This window comes from Mustela putorius, unplaced genomic scaffold (genome assembly GCF_011764305.1).
Source record: "Mustela putorius furo isolate JIRA1106 unplaced genomic scaffold, ASM1176430v1.1 tig00000224_pilon_pilon_pilon, whole genome shotgun sequence".
NCBI classification, from domain to species: Eukaryota; Metazoa; Chordata; class Mammalia; order Carnivora; family Mustelidae; genus Mustela; species Mustela putorius.
Genome location: NW_025421321.1, coordinates 20,493,389 through 20,513,545, shown reverse-complemented (window position 1 = coordinate 20,513,545; position 20,157 = coordinate 20,493,389). Strand labels below are relative to the sequence as shown.

Here is a 20,157-nt window from a genome sequence, read left to right as displayed (position 1 = left end):
CTGCAAACATTTATCGAGTAGCCTGTTTTGCCATGGAAAGTTAAAACACTTAATGGTCTCATCTTCATCATTTAAATTAATTTAGGTTTTGGGGGCATCTTTTTGATTGTTTCATTTTGTTGAACATAATTTACCATTTTGTGATTTCTACCACTGAGGATTCTTAAAAGGGAAGCCGTATGTACCAATGAGGTCAATTGAAAGTATAAATTGTTAGGCTTGAAGAGGCCTCAAATAATTTCCATTGTTGTATTTACTAGTATTCTGATTTGCTATAGAGGACACCCTTTCAGATGAATAAAAACCCATCTGCTTTTATTTAGATAAGATCTGCACAAAATGTCAAATTTCTGCTCTGTGATGTAGACAACAGTTACTTTTACTGTACTCTCTGGGCTTCTCCTTTGACTAGTCACCTTTGTGGTACACCATCTTTTCTGTTTGGAAATACTGTGTGGTGATATTTTGCTATCAAACAGCAATCCACAACCCTTCAATGCCCAAAGACTGCGGCCCGTAGCAAACAGCCATGAGAACACTAAAACACAGGCTCTTCTACAGAGAAATAATGCTTTCCTGCTTCATTGTAGCATTAGGAGAGAGTCACTACAGTAAAACCTCAAAAAGCTATATGAAATATGGGAGAAGGTTAGGCCGAATTAAGAAAGAGTTGGAATTGCAGACTTAAAAAAATATGCAGTTTTGTTTTCGATTACGTTCCAAAACACAAATTGATAGCTAGGAAGGCTTCTTAAGGAAAGGTCTTACTAGGCTGATTTTAATGGGTGGATAAGAATTATCAGTAATTAGGATGTCATTTCATGGAAGTTGTGCCATCAATGTACAGTGAAGTACTGGGATTCAGTTTTCTTCCTGAAGTTCATCTTTTACAACTTGTTTAATTTTTCTCAGGCAATTTTTGTTTGTCAAGAATTATAAATATTCTGCCCAATAAGTTTCGTTACTATCAGTAGCTCCAAGAGGAGAACAAATTAATGAGGTTTTACTGTATTTCCTGGAAGTGCTCAACACACACAAAAATAAATTAATGGAGAAAGAAAAATAAAATTTGAAACATAGTTTGACACAAAGAGTAGCGAAATGTGATGAGGTGAGGCATTTGTGGAAACTCTACCTACAGTTTCAAATTGTGCTGGGCAGAATGGTAGCTCATAAAGAATAAAATTATTTCAGTGGTAGCTTATTGCATACAATTACATTCAATTAATATTAGCTAAATAAAGTTAAATAATAAGGGTGTTTTTTTAAACATCGCTGAAGAATGCAGGGCAGTCATTTACTGTTCTGTTAGAGTTCCCTCTAGTGACAATGATAGGTTACTACAACAAGTCAAAGGAAATTGCCTAATCGCAGTAAAGGGGCTGCTAGCCAAAGTGAACACTCATGGGAATTTTCCAACAGCAAAGCATTCTGTGGAAAGAGTTGTGTAGGTGCTGGTCCTTGGCTGTTTGCAACCACTTTTCTGATGCGGTTGACGACACATGACAAACTCAGCTATATGGAAACAGAATCTAGGTTTATATTTTTCATGTTCCCCAAAGGCATTAAATACTACAACAAAAACCAACAAATATGTATCTATACATAAAATAAACATAAAACATCCCACACAGTCCTTTAAAGACAGCCCTTATAATCACAGTCTGTGTTATTCAGATCAGACATTCTGTTCTTAGATCATCCGTGTTTATAGAAAAAGCAAGTGTAAGAAAAGGAAGTTCAATACCCATGACACGTAGCACATAGAGATAACATTGTTAGCTCCTAAAAGAGGCATAGACTCGTGTACTCTGAAGAATGACATTACCCCTTAGCTACTGCTGGCTACTAGAAGAAAACACAGTTGTTTCTTTCTTCCTCCAATTAATACAAGGCGTGGAATCTGGCCAGTATCTGGCTGCTAACTTCTTTTCCTAAGCCAATGATAATAACAAAAATAAAATACATTAGGGTAAAGTTAGAAGATCTTCAACTTGCTCTCCATTTGATCACCACAATTCTCAAGAGTTCTATTGGCCTTTGTGGGATATTAGACTCTGAAGGTCCAAGATGTCTGAGCCTAGCTGGGCTTGCACTGTACCCCATTGTGACGGAGCTGAATTAATTATGCTGAAAACAATGATATGTTCTTTCACAGATGGGGAGAAAGTCGCAGCCAGTCTAAGCCAAGCATCTTTGACAGTTAACAACGCTTTCTTTCACTTAGATTTGTCACCATGTAGCTTTGTTTGAATTGGCCATTTTTTTAAAAAAAACCTATTGTTGTTTCCAATGTGAAGTTTTATAACAATGAATCTGGGTTCTAGAAGTATGTAAAGAATACATGATATGGAGTGGCCATATTTGCATGTGTCTGTCCCCGGAAGGGTGGACTGTGATTTTATTGGATGTCTGCAGCTATTACCTTGAAGGATAAATTTTCATTTTTCATCTATTCTTCCCCATCTAGATTGTATCAGGATTAACTGTAATTCCAGTAAGTGCCTATTCAAAATTTTTAAAATGTTATTCCTCCATTATGATGTAAGCTAGTCCAGAAAAAAATGAAAGCAAGACAAAGACGTTTATCAAACTCATGAATTCACTTTGGAAGTGTGCCAGTCCATCATCTGGGTTGTAAAAATTCATTTTGAATTCTGTCCAGCTGGAGACTTTCCTCCTGTAGTTCCTATATCTAAAAGAGGTGACAAATATTTTAGAGCAGAAGATGCACACACCTCTCTAGACCTTTGAATAAGGCAAGTAGCATTTGTGTTTTGCCTGATCTCGGACTCTGATAGCTCTCTTCTTCACCAGATTAGGAAAAAATAGCATGGGTAGTATTTCCTTCACTTTCTTTTTTTAATCTCTTGACTCAAAATATAGAAAAAATTTTTGAATTCCTTTTGAGAGCTACTATTAAATTCTTCTAAATTCAGCCAAAATTCTACTTAGAAAAATGTATTTTTCAATGTTATATGTATATATATAAAGAAAATTACTTATCTAAGAGTTTTTTTTCTTGTTCATTATTTACATGATGAATTTTTACATCCTCATCACATATCTGCAAAAATAATCAAAACCCTTCAAATCTGTGATATGCATGCCAAATGATGAATCAGAAAAGATGCATGGACTGAGTTTTATTTGACTATGGACTAGAGAACCTGAAAGGATATAAGGACTGTGATTTTATTTTGAGTCGTAGCATTACCTTAAGAATAAATTCATTTTATTTCTTTACGTAAATGTTTAGGTTTTTTTCCTTTCCAGTTTTGCTGACCACATCAAGGAATTTCCTCCAATGATACCAAAGTTGTTAGCTATGTAAATAAAAATGGTTCTAACAAGATTCTAATCTCTCATTGTTCTAGTCAATGAGAACAAACATTTTCTATATCCTTGGAAAATGCTGAATGTGAGTTGATCAAGTCTACTCCCGAAACCATTGGCTGTGTTGGCAAATAGCAATGTCATCATCTGAGGAACAAAATGGTGGTCCTCAACATACAAAACAAGAAGCTTTACTAATGAAATGCATACTACTTTGAACACATGTGTCTTATAACTCAGATTTGTCTTCAGATATTTTAGTATTCATTTTAAAGTAACATAAATATGAATCTTTCCAATCATAGCAATAAAAAAGTAACTGAATCATGATTTATGAAAAATTAAATTGATACACTATCATACAGGGCATAAAACATTATCTCAAACGGAACAGTTCCTGAAGTAATCTCTCGAAACTCTCACACAGGTAGGACTTTTCAAATTTACATCATCTCCTTTCAGACGCCATCCTACACTTCCTGAGAAGGAGCACAGTTTGTGAGTCTCACACCACGGTCCAGTTTGCTTTCAGCTCTGGGGCACTCATGTGGGCAAAACGGCAACCAAGAAGTAGTTTCCCAAAGCTAGATTTGTGCCTTAATGCAGTTATAGATATTCTTCATACATCCTGAGTCTGAGAAAATAATGGGAGGAAAATACTCCTTTCTAGACTCCCATTGTATGTACTCTTATTTATTTCTATTAAGCATATAATAAAGTATGAATGTTTAAATTTACTAAGTGTAACTATATAAACTCTAGTATTTGGAATTCTAGTATGGGAGTTAACCAAATCAAGTGTGATGCTGTGTTTTCTAGCTATATAAGTGACTCTTTTAGAAATAGATACTTGTAGTCTTATTACCCTTGTTAGACACTTCTCTTCAGTTGGCTTATATTATGAGATTCTAATATTAAGCACAGTCTTTTTTCCTCTGGATATTCCACAGAATAATACCTTTGAGGACAAAGGTTTTTTGCTGGTTAGTGAAATTTTTCCCTTTTTTAAGGAGTATGTGTTACATGTAAAGTACTTGAATTAAATGAGTGACTGTGAGCTCTCAGTGCACACCTCGGACAGGACTGCAAATGCCTTAACTTGACAGCAGTCACTGGAAAAGAACATTCGATGAGCAGGTAACACTTTCATTTTCTTTTCCCTTTGTTTTATTTGGGGAATAGTGGGCAGATGTGGCGAGAACCCCAAATTCCATCAAGAAATCATGTTTTTCCTCAAAGGTTGGAGAGGGAGGAATTTACATATCAAATAATGCAAATCTAATTCACAGTGATTAAATAAGCAGAGATTTCCACCTGGAGTGCATTTCCTACCCCGTAAAAATATGAATTGAAATATCTGTATCTCAGTATAACTTGTAGTTTGAGTGGCTGGTTTATTACATTTATCCCCTGTAAACTTTAAGTTTGTCTGAAACCAAAATGAATGTACATTTATTAAATCACAGCCATCTACCATCTATCATCGTCTCTAAAAATTATATCATACCTAAGATACAACTGTATTATGAAATTAATATGACATCCTTAAGGAAATTTCCACAGCAAATATACAAACTGTAATGTAAAAGATTATCTTAGGTTGGGAATTAATATTAACTCTAAATTATTAAGGTTGGATGGAAACATTTTTAACCTTCTCTATACTTACTCAGAATTGCTCTGCTGTTTCCTTTGGTGCTCCATCCTTCATCCCCGCTTCATACCTTACCCCCAGGGTAGAGCAGATGTTACTTGATAAGGAAAAGTTAATATATATGGTACCAGACTTTCCAATCATTGCCCTTGAAGAATAAGTAGTAGGTGAAGAGGAAAGACGATCTAGCTGCATGTATTCAGACGTGTGGGACCATCAGAGATGGCAGGTGTGTTCCTTTTTCAGCCATTTCTGTTTGAGTAGTTTATATGCACCACTAGTCTTTGGTCGACAGGCTGGGGCAGAATCTTTTGTTTGGCTTTCTTGGAGAAAGGGCAGATTTGAATTCCAGAGAGCATCTCTGGCAGATTCTTGTGGCTACCATTTTTCCTCTTTGTAGGAAAAGCTGTCAAGAATCTTTAAGTGGAAAGAGAGCTTGCTTTCATTTAAAAATCAAAAGCTTATTTTCATGTGTGGAAAGGGTAGTTTTTAAAAAAGAACCATCTCTATGAATAGTGGTTATCTCAATGCCAAAATGTATGCTTTGATCTTTCAGATTACAAATGGAATGTCTCGGCACACAGTCCCAGACCAATCCCAGCTCTCTGACATCCTTTAGCTTATATCATTGCTAAAATATGTTTGTTCATCTGCACCTTGGAATTAAATTAAGGTCAGTTTGTGCAGATTCATGACCTGGAAGGTGAGCATGGAAGTTTGTTATCTTCCACACTCCATTCTCTTCTATCCACGATAGAAATAAAGGAATAGTCAGATTTCTTGCACCTTCTCAATCAACTGCAATATTGAGAACATGCCATCATGAAATAATTGTGTATGGAAGTTGCTTAAAGAGCCACCATCTTTTAATGCATATCATTTCTTCTCTGAATAGTATTTCAAAAAAGTAGATGAGAAAGGACTCTAAAGTCATATTCTTCTACCACAAAGAGAAAAAATATTCAAATTAATAAAAAAAGACAATTTATAGACTACTTTGCAAAAAATCATTATTGTAGAAATTACTAACCAATCATTAATGAGTTATTGAGAAAATCCTAATCAGATTGAATAGTACTTTTCTGACTGACACATGAATTATTTGCATGAAAAGTCGTGTTTGACAGTCTCTTCCCTAGGTTCATATTAATGGACTTAATATATCTTTTATTAAAAACTGTAAAGATTGCAAAGGAAATTTTCTAATCCTCATGAAATTATCCCAAATTCATTATTAGTTGGATCTGTACTGGCCGTCATTCTTACTGTGTATTCCCTTTGTCTGCCAAAGTACATAGTCTAGTATCTTGGTTAACTCTGAGGTAGACTTACCAAGACAGTCTCAATCTTTAATTTGGTGTCCAGGAGTTCCCTACAGGACTTCCAAATTCATTAGTTTATGTATTTCTCTGCAATTTTTTTTTTTTTTTAGAAAACTTAGATTTGTAGTGATATATTGCTTCTTTAAATGATCCCAAATTTTATTCTCTCTCTTAAAAAATGTTAGTGCTATAATCCTTAATGGTTTAAATACAATGAACATTTGACAACAAGATGTGTTCCGATCAACTATAGATGAGTCCTGATTGTCCTGTAAGTAACTAAATATGTAATGGACGCAGGGAGACATTTGTGCTTATGTTTTTGTTAGTATTTCTTTCCTTGCTTTCTTTTATTTATTGTTTTATTGGTTTGCTTGTTTTTGTCTTTTCAAATCAATGACATAATTACAGAATATCCTTCTTGCTCACAGGAAGGCTTGGGGCAACCTCTGTATCCACATAAAAATTGATTTTAATATAAACTCACAATCTCTGTTGTTTGTTTTGCGTCTTGGCATTGTTTTGGTTTCTTTATGCCTTGTATATATGTCTCTTCTCCTGCCCACCTGATCTTTCTTCCTACCAAGATGTACTCTTCCTCTCCATTTTCAATATCGTTTCCTCCTGTTCGGTTTCCTCTTGTTTTCTTAAAAGAATAAAAATTCTCTGGGTTGACAAAATATTTTAAGAGGCAGACCCTACAACGACCTTTGGCTTCTCACAGAAAGCGGTTTGATTAGTACAATGACAACAAAATTGCAGATCACGCTCAAGTCGACAAGCTGTCAGGGGTTGAAGTTCAGCTCTTTTCATTTGCAGTTCAGTGTCTAAAGTATCAGAGAGAAAGAGAATGTGAGGCCAACTACTTAACCTCACTTTGCACTTGGGCAGAGTGAAGAAACACTCCGCATAGTATGTTATTGGAAAATGTACTGTGATGGATGTCTGGAGTGGATAATAAGATCTTTGTGTTATCATTTTATTACCAGCATGAAAAGATCAACTGGATATTAGTTATCACCCATTTTTTTTATGTAGTAAAAATGGAAAGCAATAAAAGAATGCAAAGTGTCAAACAGTGGCACTTAAGCCATATTAGATTGCTTTGATCAGGCTGCTGTTTGGCATGATCCTTAAAAAGACAGGAGGAAATTTCTGGGGGCTGGCTCTTGTTAACATGAAGCAAACATTCAGTTCAGAGCAGCTGCCCGGTACCTACAGAGCAGACAGCTGCAAAAGGGAATCTTCTAGCGCTGGCCTGATTTGTAGAGTTGTGTCAGCTTCTCATGACTGCTGCTCTTCATCAGCCTAGGACGGGAGCTGCTCAAGCAATAAAGGAAGATGACTATATAAATGCAGAACATAGAAGTTTTGTTTGTTCTTTTAGTTAATGTCATTTTTTTTTAAGCTTAAAGTAAATTTAAGGGAAGGAGAATAAAAAACTATTTACATATGATTACTTTTAGCAAAAATCTAAGGGAAATATAATATTGAGACCATAGATTTCTGATTTAAAAAAAAAACAAATAGCTAAAATAAAGGGAATTAGCACATGACAGTGAGTCTAAATTTAGACTTAAATATCAAAATTAGAATGAAATTTAAGGAATGCTCCTTTGGATTATCCACATGTTAAATTTATGAGAATTATACAGAAGAGTACAGTTTTCCCCTATACATGTAAATGGCTACATAGATTGGGTAAACTTAGTGGGAGGGCCTGAGAAGTTGAAGACATGGGTCCATTTTCATGAACAACTAATCTGTTCATTGCTTATATACAAATACTAAACGGTGCAGTGTTTTAAAAGACCGCTCTTTTTAAAATTTTTATTAACATATAATGTATTATTTGCCCCAGGGGTACAGGTGTGTGCATCAGCAGGCTTACACATTTCACAGCACTCACCATAGCACATACCCTGCCCAGTGTCCATAACCCAGCCACGCTCTCCCCTACCCCAGCAACCCTCCGTTTGTTTGGTGAGATTGAGAGTCTCTTATGGTTTGTAATAGACTGCTCTTTTGTGCAGGTTAAGAATTCCTCTTGGAATCAGGCTCAATTAATAATTGATTGATTGAAGGATTAAAGCATTTTCTTATTGCTGTTGTAAAAGGCTCTGCTCAAAGTGATGTGAAATTCCAGATTAGGGTGGACTGAAGCCATCAAATTCTCTTTCATTGTTGAAACTTGGCGTTATAATAACAACCTAGGTAGACCTTGTCAGGAAGTCCAAGAAAGTTTCAGAAGAATGAGTCTGACTTGATATTCGCTTGGTTTCTGTGAAAAGGAATTTTTTTTTAAATACAACCAAATACTACCAAACATACGAGACCACAGCCTGTTGGTGAGATGTTTTTCTTTGTTGTGTTATTAGAAAGAGCTGGTTTTTAAATATCCACCACTTTTTCCATAGTTTTTTTAATTTATTTTTTCATTTCCATGTGTTTATTTATTTCCTTTGGTAGGGATGGAGCATCTCAATATTTATCATTGATCCAGAAAATCAAGGATAGAAATTTGAATTACATATTTCTTTCCATTAATAAGATTTTTTTTTTTGCTTTTAGTTTATTTCATTATGAGATGCATGATTCAAATTTCATTGTTTTAAAGAAAACAATAATAAGATAATAATTTTCTGTATTTGGAGCATTGGGTCTTTTACTTATACACCCTGATTCAGGTTTGTAGAAACTTAACTCCTGAAAAATAAAAAAGATTAAAAAGAACTTAGTGACTTTTGTTTAAAACAGTCTACAATTTTTAGGACAGCCTTAATGTTCAGTGATGATCAAGTGCACCATGCCATGGTACCCATTTTATTAGTATAGAGAAATACAGTTTAGAAAATTCTCTACAAGTTTTAGGGAAATAAAAGGAAATATAAAATAAGATGGAAACAGAAAGACAAACTGTAAGAGATTCTTAACTCTAGGAAACAAACTGAGGGTTGCTGGAAGGGAGGGGAGTGGAAGATGGGGTAACTGGGTGATGGACCTTAAGGATGGCATTTGATGTGATGAGCACTAGGTGTTGTATGCAACTGATGAATCACTTAATTCTACCTCTGAAACTAATAATACAGTAAATATTAATTAAATTGAATTTAAGTTAAAAGAAAACAAAATTTCTACAAGTTTTATATTCCTAATTTTACTGAAAAGAAAGCCACTAACAATTTATACCCTATCAATTGCTTATCGATCAAAGACTATGAAAACAAATATCATGATAATGGATTTCAGTTCCTCAAATGGTCACTTGAAAGGAATTAATGCATCTGTTGCCTGCTGAAATAGATACATAATTTAAAAGATGATGCCGGTGTGGACTTAACTATGGGTCAGATATGATTAATATAAGCATTCCAGCTTAGTTTCCATTTATGGGAGTATACACATTATTAAACACCATGGTTTAAATCATAGAATGTGAAGTTTTTTTTAAGATCTTGGAGAACTTTGATGATTTTTAAAAGTTTTAGTCTTGAAAAACGGGTGTTTTAAAATTTAATTATTTATATATATTTTACTATCTTACTGAATCTGCAGTGTTCTCTGAGAAAATAGCTACTTGAAGATGTTTGCATAATTTGAAAATTCTTACTGTTTTTTTCAAAAATTGAGACGAATTGCAAAACAAAATGTAAAAGATCTCATAGCCTAAGTTTCAAAGAAATGCTAGGACTAACATTTAGTAAGTTAGTTTCCCTAAAGATTATGTTATACTATATAAACACTCATCAAAACATAAAAGCTGTTATCAGAGCAGGATGATATTATACTCTCCTTAAAGGTTCCATTTATAGGAGAATACACATTATTAAACACTATGGTTTAAATCATAGAATGTGATTTTTTTTTTTTAAGATCTTGGAGAACTTTGATGATTTTAAAAGTTTTAGTCTTGAAAAACGGGTATTTTAAAATTTAATTATTTATATATATTTTACTATCAGGAATAGCATGTCTTCCACACAAACATCTTTTCTCTAGGGTATCTGATTAAAAATGTTTCCTCTTTACTTATAAGATACTCATGAGGGTTAAATTTCTTCAACATATAACTAGCTAACAAATAGGGCATAAATCGAGTGGGAAAGCCTCTTGAAATTGGGGTGGGGAGAATGAATGGGGCCCTCAAAGAATTTGAAGATTGAAAAGTTCAGTGTGCTCAGAGCTCTTATCCATTTCTTTCACTTGTTACCAATGGGAACAAAGGGCAAGATGGATAAGAAGTGCATTATGAAAACAGCTTCCCCAAAGATAAAGTAAGAAATTCTAGGGGTATTTAAATTACCTTTATTTTATTTGTAGTTCATACTGGATTATTTGCTCATTGTTATTTGTTCTTTGAATATATCACTCATAAAGTTGTGAGACTTCTTTATCCTCCCATCACCCTTCCCAGGGCATCAGTATAAATACAAACTTGAAATACTTAATGCAAAGTACTATTGAGATAAGTTAAATTTCAAAAAGTCAATTGACTTTTTCTATAGATAATTAGTATACTTAAAATTGCTTTGGAAATGTAGGATTTAGAGTAAGAACGATCAATTCTTTTTTAAAGTTTGCATACAAATAATATAGCTAGCCTGTGAATATAGGCACTCAATAAATTGTCAGATACATGGGGAAAAAAATCAACCCATTTGAGAAATCAAGAAATTTTCAGTATAAATAAATGTGTACAACTAAAAAAAATCTAAAGAATTCTGAAATATCTTACATTTCAGTAGGTACAAAAGGACTAGCTAATGCATGTGAAAATTAAAACTCAAATATTATAGAACAAGTATACTATAATAGCATGACTTAAAATTGCCATTACTGATTTTTCATGCATTATGAAGGAGTCCAGGAAAAGAAAATAAAAAATAAATTATTTAATAAGTTATGCAAATTCCCTTAGAATACAAACGTATTCACCTAATATTGTTGAAATAGGTAGACCATAATGGAGGTAGGACCTGATAATGACTTTCTGCCAAAGTAATCTAAAGCAGATCCAGGTCAGTAAACCAGTTGAAGAAAGATAAAATAGAAAACATATATATACAAAAGTAAGTTCTATTCCCATTCATCATCGGTGATCTCAGAGCAGTCAAAGTAAAACTGATTGGAAGCATCTGTGACCAAGATCTTGCAAAACAAACCAGATTGGAATAACCATGAATGAAAAGATACTTTACAGATGTATTGCTGTAAATTATCATTGACAGGAATCCACTATGTGAAAGCCTAACTGACATAATCTCTTCATACAATCATGCAGATGTAACATTACTTCTAGCAGTTGGGAGACCAGCTCCAAGGAACTTGCAAACACTATTTCCTCAGGTTGAGCAAGTTAACTTGACATAAGATTTAATAGCTAGTAACTGTTGCTATAGTTGGACAAGCAACTTTTTAGAACACTTCCAGGATAGGAAGTGTTTCCCATTCATTTCAAAAGACTTTGACACAAATGAATAAATAAAATCTTAACAAAACAACAACAAAAAAAAACTCTCCCTTTGGCCCTCCCCCAACCCCAGACTCTCTCTCAAATAAATAAATGAAATCTTAAAAAAAAAAAAAAAAAAAGACTTTGACACAAAGACATTTTCAAATAAAGAAGCAATCTCAATATTCTTCTCATCATTAAAGTAAATGGTTGAATGAAGTCATAGCACTCAATAATTAAATCACAGCACTTAGTACTACAAGTTAGCCTGATAAATAAGCTAAAGACAATAAAAGAAAACAATTAACAATATCTTGTTATTGCATTATTAAAATTCACAGTAAAGAAGAATTTTTTAAGTCATCATATCACTGCTTCGGAAAAAACACATTATTATTCTGATTTTTATATGATGGATGGATGAATTATTATGTGTTGCTTACCCACAGCCTTCTTTGATGCAGTAACTGAGGAAAGAAAAAAAGACCAAGACAAATGAGAGAGCCATAGTTCAACATTTCTGAAGACAAAATATTTCTTATCATATTCCTTAGAATGTGTTTTATTAAAAATAAATACTTTTATTAAAAATAAATACTTTCATAATATTAAGGCAAATATTGAAAAATAGGCTTTCAAGCATCATAATGGCTTCCCAGGGAAAAGAAAGGAAGGGGACAAATAAATTGACAAAGCCGGGAACTAAGATTTATTTACTTCTTCTACTATGCTTTTTATTTTTAGAGAAAGTTTGTTTAAGAATACTTCAAAAATAGCTAGGGAGAGCTAAAATTTATAAATTCTATCTTTAAAGATATTCTAGTGCAGTTATATTAACAAGATACGCAAAGTAAAATATAGGAAAAGCCATCTTTGCTTGTATTATGCAAAAATATGCATTTTTCTTGGCCTTCTCATAAATTGAAATTCTGTAACTATTATAATAGAGCATTCAGATAAAGAATGATATATTTAATTAAATAATCTCTGTGTTTTATACTCTAATTCCATGTCTTTTTAGTGGATTATCAAATATTTGTAAATTTCCAAATGCTCAATATCTTTATGCTTTTTTCATTCTTTCATTCAGATAACTTGACATTTTGTAAGTATTGCATAAGCTGTATTAAATAAGTATCACTGTAAATCAATGTGATCCTTTTCTTTTCATGCTATGCCAATGCTGAATACATTTTCCATTTATAATGCTTATTTAAAAGCACATTAACTATTTAGTACTTAATTATGCCTGCAAGCTATCCTATTATGTGATAAGCATTTCTTGGAAATGACCTTTTTTCCTTAAAATAAAGTCACAGTCCAAATTTTTTCTTTCTGTATATTAGTTTATTTTATTATGCTTCTTCCTAAACTTGCTAGTTGAGCTAGATTAGATTTAAAGAGAGTTATTTTAAAACATTCTTTGAACAATATATTTATATAATTTGTGTTCATTTTTACCATGTTGTAAATATAATTATATTCTTAAAAGGTAATTTGTATTTCTTAAAATGTATGTTTTTCACATTGAAAATTATTTACATCAGAGATACTTATCCTGGTCTGTCATAAATGGGTACAATCAATGCCAATGCTATAGAAACTAAATGTTTCTTAGTAGATGATTTAAACCTTGTTGATTCATTTGCTTAGAGCTATGATATTAAGCCAGATGTGGAACAGGAGGTGAGGCAGCTACATAAAGTTTATTTTGTAGATAATAGAATAGGGTTGCTATGAGTTAGGAAAATGGCAAAGAACTCTCTGCAGGGGGTTTCCAGCAGCTCTCCAAGGTCAGATATTTTTGCAGACAATGCCAGTGTTCTCTTATGAATCACTCATTAATTCTTGAATCCCCCAATTCCTAACTCAACTGTTTGCTTTGCATGTGGGAATTATTGACTGCTGGCCTTAGGGCATTTTGCTCTCCTAGGCTCTAAACCATATTAAATTTATTTTCAAGGGAACTGAGCAAAAAAGCTGTCCAAGTAATTAACCAGATACTTGACTCACCCAAGCTCTCCAACTGTACGACTTACCAGATTCTGTGCTGCTAAATATGAAAACAAAGCAATGAAGCTTTCTATTTCCTGATATTTCTTAGTGAATGTAAGCATTAAAGGTTAATGGAGTTATTTTTTCTTTAACTATTTGGCTTAATTCAATATCAAAAGATATTTCCTCTACCACAGACAGACAGACAGACAGACACACACACACACACAATCCAACAAACTCTAAACAAATACACTCATTTGGTAAATAGTGAATGGCAATTATGTTCAAGACTTCGAGCTATAGATGTCTGATATTTTCCTTGAAATTTGAAATCACCAAAGGGGAGATATAAAAATAGTAATAATCTAATAGTGAAAATAATAATATTATAAACAGAGTGCTTACTGTGTGCTAGGCATTACTTTAAATTATTCTAATTAATTAAATCTATTTGTGTTATGATGTATCTCCATTACTAACTTATTTTACAGATATAAATACTGAGGCCCAGAGAACTTAAATAGGTTACGCAAGTTCACACAGCTGGTAACATACGGAGCTGGGATAAAAACCAAACCCCTAAGGGGCGCCTGGGTGGCTCAGTGGCTCAGTGGTTTGGGCTGCTGCCTTCGGCTCAGGTCATAATCTCAGGGTCCCAGGATCGAGCCCCGCATCGGGCTCTCTGCTCCGCAGGAAGCCTGCTTCTCTCTCTCTCTCTCTCTCTCTCTCTCTCTCTCTCTCTCTCGCCTGCCTCTCTGCCTACTTGTGATCTCTGTCTGTCAAATAAATAAATAAAATCTTAAAAAAAAAAAAAAAAAAAAAACAAACCCCTAAGTCCAGAACACACTCACCAGACCTGGATATAGAGTTCAAGCACTTTTAAAAAACACAGGGCAGATTTAAGTAACAATCTAGCCAAAACAAATACCATGTAATTAATTAGCATGTTACTATTTTATTTTTCCAGAGAAATCAGTTTATAAAATGCCTTTCTCCTGTTGTTCATATTCGTTTTTGAAAAACTAACATCTGAAAGCTTAATGTCTGACATTCTATGATTTACTCAATTATTTTTTAATTAAGGCAGGGTATTTTTTAATATTTTTAGTATAAAGAAATGTGTCTATACATATCATCTTGCTTGTACAGAAAAGGCAAGTTGCTCTCTTCATAAAGATATTCCGAATAGCTGTCAAGGGCATATCCTCAACTAAACTGAGAAGACGTTGAGGAGAGATAGTGAAGAGGGAGGAGTTTAGTGGCTTGGCAAGGAGTTCCTCTTCATGACTGTTAGGATAATTATTTGTCTGTCACCAAGCCCAGGGCACCAGACTGATGGGCACCAGACTTGGCCAGTAAGACGGTTCTGAGCCAGCTTCTCTGATACCCCAGAGGCCTTGCCATTAAGTGCAGACCATATGGAGGTGATCCAGCTGTGCCTCTTAAGTGAACAAATGAAGTGTTTTGCTTCCAGCCTTGTTGGCACATTTCTAAAAATAGAGTGAAATGAAACTTTTAAAAATAAATAAGCACATGACTTAATTCTTCTAATCAGGGTTGGCTTCAACAGCATGCAATTTGCGTAGCTACCCATGGCACCTTGCTTAGAAGGATCGTGCTTGAATTCAAGGTCTGCATAACTGTCCGAAAATTCTTCATTCTGAACAGCAGCCCCATATTTTCAATTTGTCCTGGGCTTGCAAGTTATTTTGTTGGACTTTCCCCTAGGAATGTTAGGGAATAGCGGAAGAAGAATTTGGAAGTACAATTTTCATGCATCTGATTTTAATTTATAATTAAATTCCTTAACTGATTCATATGAGAAATAAAAACAAAAGAATTTTGCTCCCAGCCCAATATCTAGGCATGAATAAAGATCACACAGAAACATTTAATGAGAAGTTACTCCTTCTCCCCCTCCCTTTCCACCACCTCCTCCTCCTCTCCTTTTTAAAGCGGAAGTTAGGTTATTTTTTTAACATAATTATTTTAAAACCAAAAAAAGGTAAAATCAAATAGCAGGCTGGAGGTGTCATCATTACGACCTGAGAAACATCCTCCCGTCATTTACAGGTAAGAGGGCTGCTGCTGAGAGCCCTGACTCAGGCATCAAGCACCATGGCTCTAGCTTCTGTTTCTCTTGCTTTTCTCTCTTCCCATTATTGTCATAATGACAAGCCTTATTTCCAGCTTCCCACAGGGTCCTGCCTCCCACCAGCAGTTACCATCCTCAAAGTCAACTGCCAAATAAAACTTGTTAGTATCCAGAAATGTGGATATATGTAGACACCTAATTTTATACACACACACACAGATATCATGCATTTTAATAAAGGCTGCTATTCTAAATCTTTAGAACCAAGGAAGGTAACTAAATTTTAGAAGTGTAGGGGTCTTCGGGTACCTGGCTGGCTCATTTGGGAGAGCATATGTCTCTAGATCTTGGGGTTTGTGAGTTTAAACCTCACGTTGGGCATAGAGTTTACTTTTTAAAAAGCAGAGCAGAAGAGGGGCTTTGCAATTGACTTCTGCCATTTAAAGGCTTTTTAAATTTCTTTCATTTTTGTTATGTTGTTTTACTGACAAGAAAATTCAGACCAGGAGCAGTGAGAGGGAGAATCAATGAACATAATTTGTATTATGCTAGATTTAATGGTAACATTGTATTTAAACTCATGTCCCCTGACACTTAAGTTCTTGAATATATTTTCATTAGTTATTTCTTTAATATTCCATGTAAAAGTTTATGATGTAAGGGGATTTAAAATTGTCTATTTATTTATGTGTATTTTAGAGAGGCTTGAAAACTACAGCATCCAGGGGACTGCCTCTTTTAACACATAATTTTATTGAAACAAAGTCACACTCATTTGTTTACATATAATCTGTGGCTGCCTTCATAGTATACTGGCAGTGTTGAGTAATTGTAATGGCAAACCACATCCTTCAAAGCCAAATATATTTGCTATCTGACCTGTTACAGAAAAAAATTGTCTTGACCCCTGATCTATTTGAAGGTAAACATCTTGCGAATGTAAGTTGGAACATACACATGCTGAGATCAGTGTTTGGCATAAAATAATTTTTAAACTAAAATAATAGGATCTGGGTGCCACATGATCCAGAACGAATAGGAGTAGTTTAATAGGATAAACAACAGATACAATATAGACCATTCAGTTTTTAAAATTCATAATTCTAAGATGCTATGGTGCTGTAACTTTTAATTCAATTACTGGGCGCTAAAGACAGTTTAATGATCTAAAGAACAACTGAACACTCATGTATAAATATAAGCAATTTGTATGTGTAAAGTAATGCTAGATTTTTTTCTTTAAATAAAAAAACTATAAAACTTTAGGATACACATTCACATAATGCCCATCTTCAGCTGTGGTTGAAAAAACACAATTGTTCTTAATAAACTGGAAGTATGATGGATCATTTCCAGAAGGCAAACTAAGTGGATTCCTTCCTGCCTATCATCTATGCACATTACTAGGTTATGGCTTCGTAGAAGCATCCAAAAAAATCTCCATGCTCAATAAATGGCTTTACTTACTAAGTGAGCAGATCAACCATTCAAATAACAAGATAAAGTTAAAAATAGAAATTATTTACATCTGATGTTCAAGACAACATGAAGGAAGTCCAGAACCAACTGGCTTGAACTATACTAAGAAATGGGGCGGCTGATACAGATGGTCCATTTAGGTAGCTAGCTTCTTTAAAATATGCCACTGGAGTTAAATAAGGACGTGCAGGGTATATCGGAATCTCCGCTTTGTGGCCCACACATCTCAGTGCTTTAAAAATCAAAGTATAATTGGCATGGGCGTGCTTTTCTCCACCCACATCCATCTTTTAGCTCCAAAGACAGCTATCATTTTCGACCACTAAACATCTTTGACCACATTGCTTCATGGAGTCCTTAGCTTTGTCGCATTTTTCCTCTATTGTTCTTTATTATTTTTTCCCCACATTCAAAAACTAGTATAAGTGGTTTCACAAAACGTTTTCACACAAGACTATCTTCCAAAAAGGATCTAAAGTTGGTATTACGTGCATTTTACTATGTGCATTTTAGTTAAAAAATACATCACAAATATGAAAATTAATTTAAAATACGCTTGCAGACAAACCTGATACTGGTCAATAAAGGCTTATTTAATCTTGTTTTTTTTTTTTTTTTTTTTTTTTTTTTTTAAAGATTTTATTTATTTATTTGACAGAGAGATTACAAGTAGGCTCCCTCCCTGTGGAAGAGCCCGATGCGGGACTCGATCCCTGTGAAAAAGGAAGGCAGCGGCCCAACCCACTGAGCCACCCAGGCGCCCAAGGCTTATTTAATCTTGTTGAAGATATAGACTAACCTCCCGTGGAACTATCTGTAAAAAGGGAGAATTGGATTAATTATGTTTTCATCTCTTAGAAGCTATTCTTTTCTTCATTAAATAAATTATTGATTCATGACCCAATATTTAAAAAAAGATCATTGTGGAGAAAAGCCAATATGAAAAGAAAAAGAAAAAAAAAGAAAAAGAAGGAAGAAGGAAGGAAAGAAAGAAGAAAAAGTTAAAGGAAGGAAAATAATCTAGTTGATCAAATCAAGCACAAATCCTAAATCTTGGTTTCTTAATGGCTGGAAAAAAGGAAAGGCCATCTGTTCCTTAACTCAGATGACCTAGGAGGAAAGGGTCTACAAAATCTTCAGAAGAGAGCCTATAAATTTGGACTTTGAAATTAAGGGTGTGTTGAGAACTCATGCAAGAGGATAATGCACATAGACTAACAAGAGTAGCTGTGAAGAGCTCTGAACCTTCATATACATAATCAATATTTTTCTGGAAGAATAGGGTTTTTTTTTAATTCATAAGTGACATCTTTTTTTTTTTAAATCAAATCTGATTTTAAAAGCAAATAGTTACTTCTACAGGATTTTAGGAAAACCTTTCTGGTGTTTTCTGATAAAGAAAATCATCCTTTTCTGAAGGGAGAAATGAACCATCTAGAAGATTCTGGAGAGTCTAGGTGTTCTGGGTGATGTGTCAGGGACCAGTTAACTTGCTTTTTAAGTAGCAGGGGCAAGTCCCACCCTATGTCATTTTTATGTTTTTTATGCAAGATTATAGGTAGAAAAAAATATTCCACTGACTTAAAAATGATAATAAAATCACTGTCCCACTTTAGCTTCTGGATTTTCACATTGCACACTATATTTGCTCTGAATAAGGCAAGCTTAGTGAGATACTGGGTCAGAGTCTCCAACACTCCCCAGCCCTGATCTGATTCTTCAAACAGAGGAGAGAATAATTTGCCGTAGTTAAAAGAAAGGGTTTCTTAAAGATCACTATTTCACCATATAACCTTCTGATCTGTGATTTCATTTCCTAAGTGAACTTGTCCATTAAGCAAGGGCATATCCTAGTATATAATGACGTATATCCTGGTCTATAATGACGTATTTCCTGCTCCCATCTGACCATTTTCTGAATATTTAGTGCTAAATTCCTGAGTGATACCAAGATGACAAAAAACAGTTCTCCTCCTTAAAATTTGACTACACATATTAATAAACACATTTGCTAGCATATATCAATATTGTCTTTCTTACTGGTTTCATTTGAGTTTAGTAATTCTGGATCTAAAATAACTCAGCAAAGTTCTCTCTGTCTTCTGCCTACCCATGTCAAAATAAAAATGATGAAATTGCCAGGGATAATAATTAAATCCCATGAATTTAGAGAGCTTCAGTATAATATTATACTCTTTCTTGGTGCCATAAGGTTGGAAATGGTGCAAGGCTAGCTCTCTTTCTTCCAAGAATGACAAAATTTTTAACTTGGCTTATAGGAGTGTATTTTTGTTATGTTCTTACCAAGCATCCTCATTTTACAGATGAAATATGAGGAACAGAAAAGGTAAATGACTTACTTAAGGTGACATAATTGGTTGATGGCAGACCTAGGGAAAAAAAATCCAATTTTCTCCACCATCCCCTCCTATAGTGAAAATGAAGGTGAAAAGTAACTAGCAAATGTGGTTACTAATCTGGTCAAAAACAGCTATCATCTTTTATCAAGCATATGTCCTCGTGGTTAAATCAAGGCTCTATAGTAGTAGATTTCAAAGAAGGATTTGTTGGACTAACTACTGACTCCAGCTCTCACTCCCACACACACTCCTTTCATCTCTGTCCTATGCCTCAAGTTGAGGTTATCTTTAATCTTTCTTAGGAGTAAAATTGTAAAGACACTTGAACTTCTTACATGGGTAAGTTATAAAAGGACAATCAAGTTGAACTAGATTGAGGAAAACTGAAATGTTTATTGTTTCTACTTCCACCTGTAATGAATGACTTTAAATTATTTAAATGAATGAAAATTAATGAATTT

At 34.1% G+C, this 20,157-nt stretch overlaps 1 protein-coding gene across 24 annotated transcripts in view; it reads left to right on the top strand.

The window, feature by feature from the left end:
* NRXN1 (neurexin 1) overlaps nucleotides 1-20,157 on the top strand; it is a 1,166,360-nt gene that overhangs the window by 533,045 nt on the left and 613,158 nt on the right. For 14 of the 24 annotated variants that reach the window (XM_004752835.2, XM_004752837.2, XM_004752843.2 and 11 more), the window contains one exon: nucleotides 2,471-2,497. The exons of the other annotated variants lie outside the window; for them this stretch is intronic. In XM_004752835.2, the coding sequence (XP_004752892.1) occupies nucleotides 2,471-2,497 (27 nt within the window). The remainder of the gene's footprint in view (nucleotides 1-2,470; nucleotides 2,498-20,157) is intronic. 24 annotated transcript variants of the gene reach the window in all.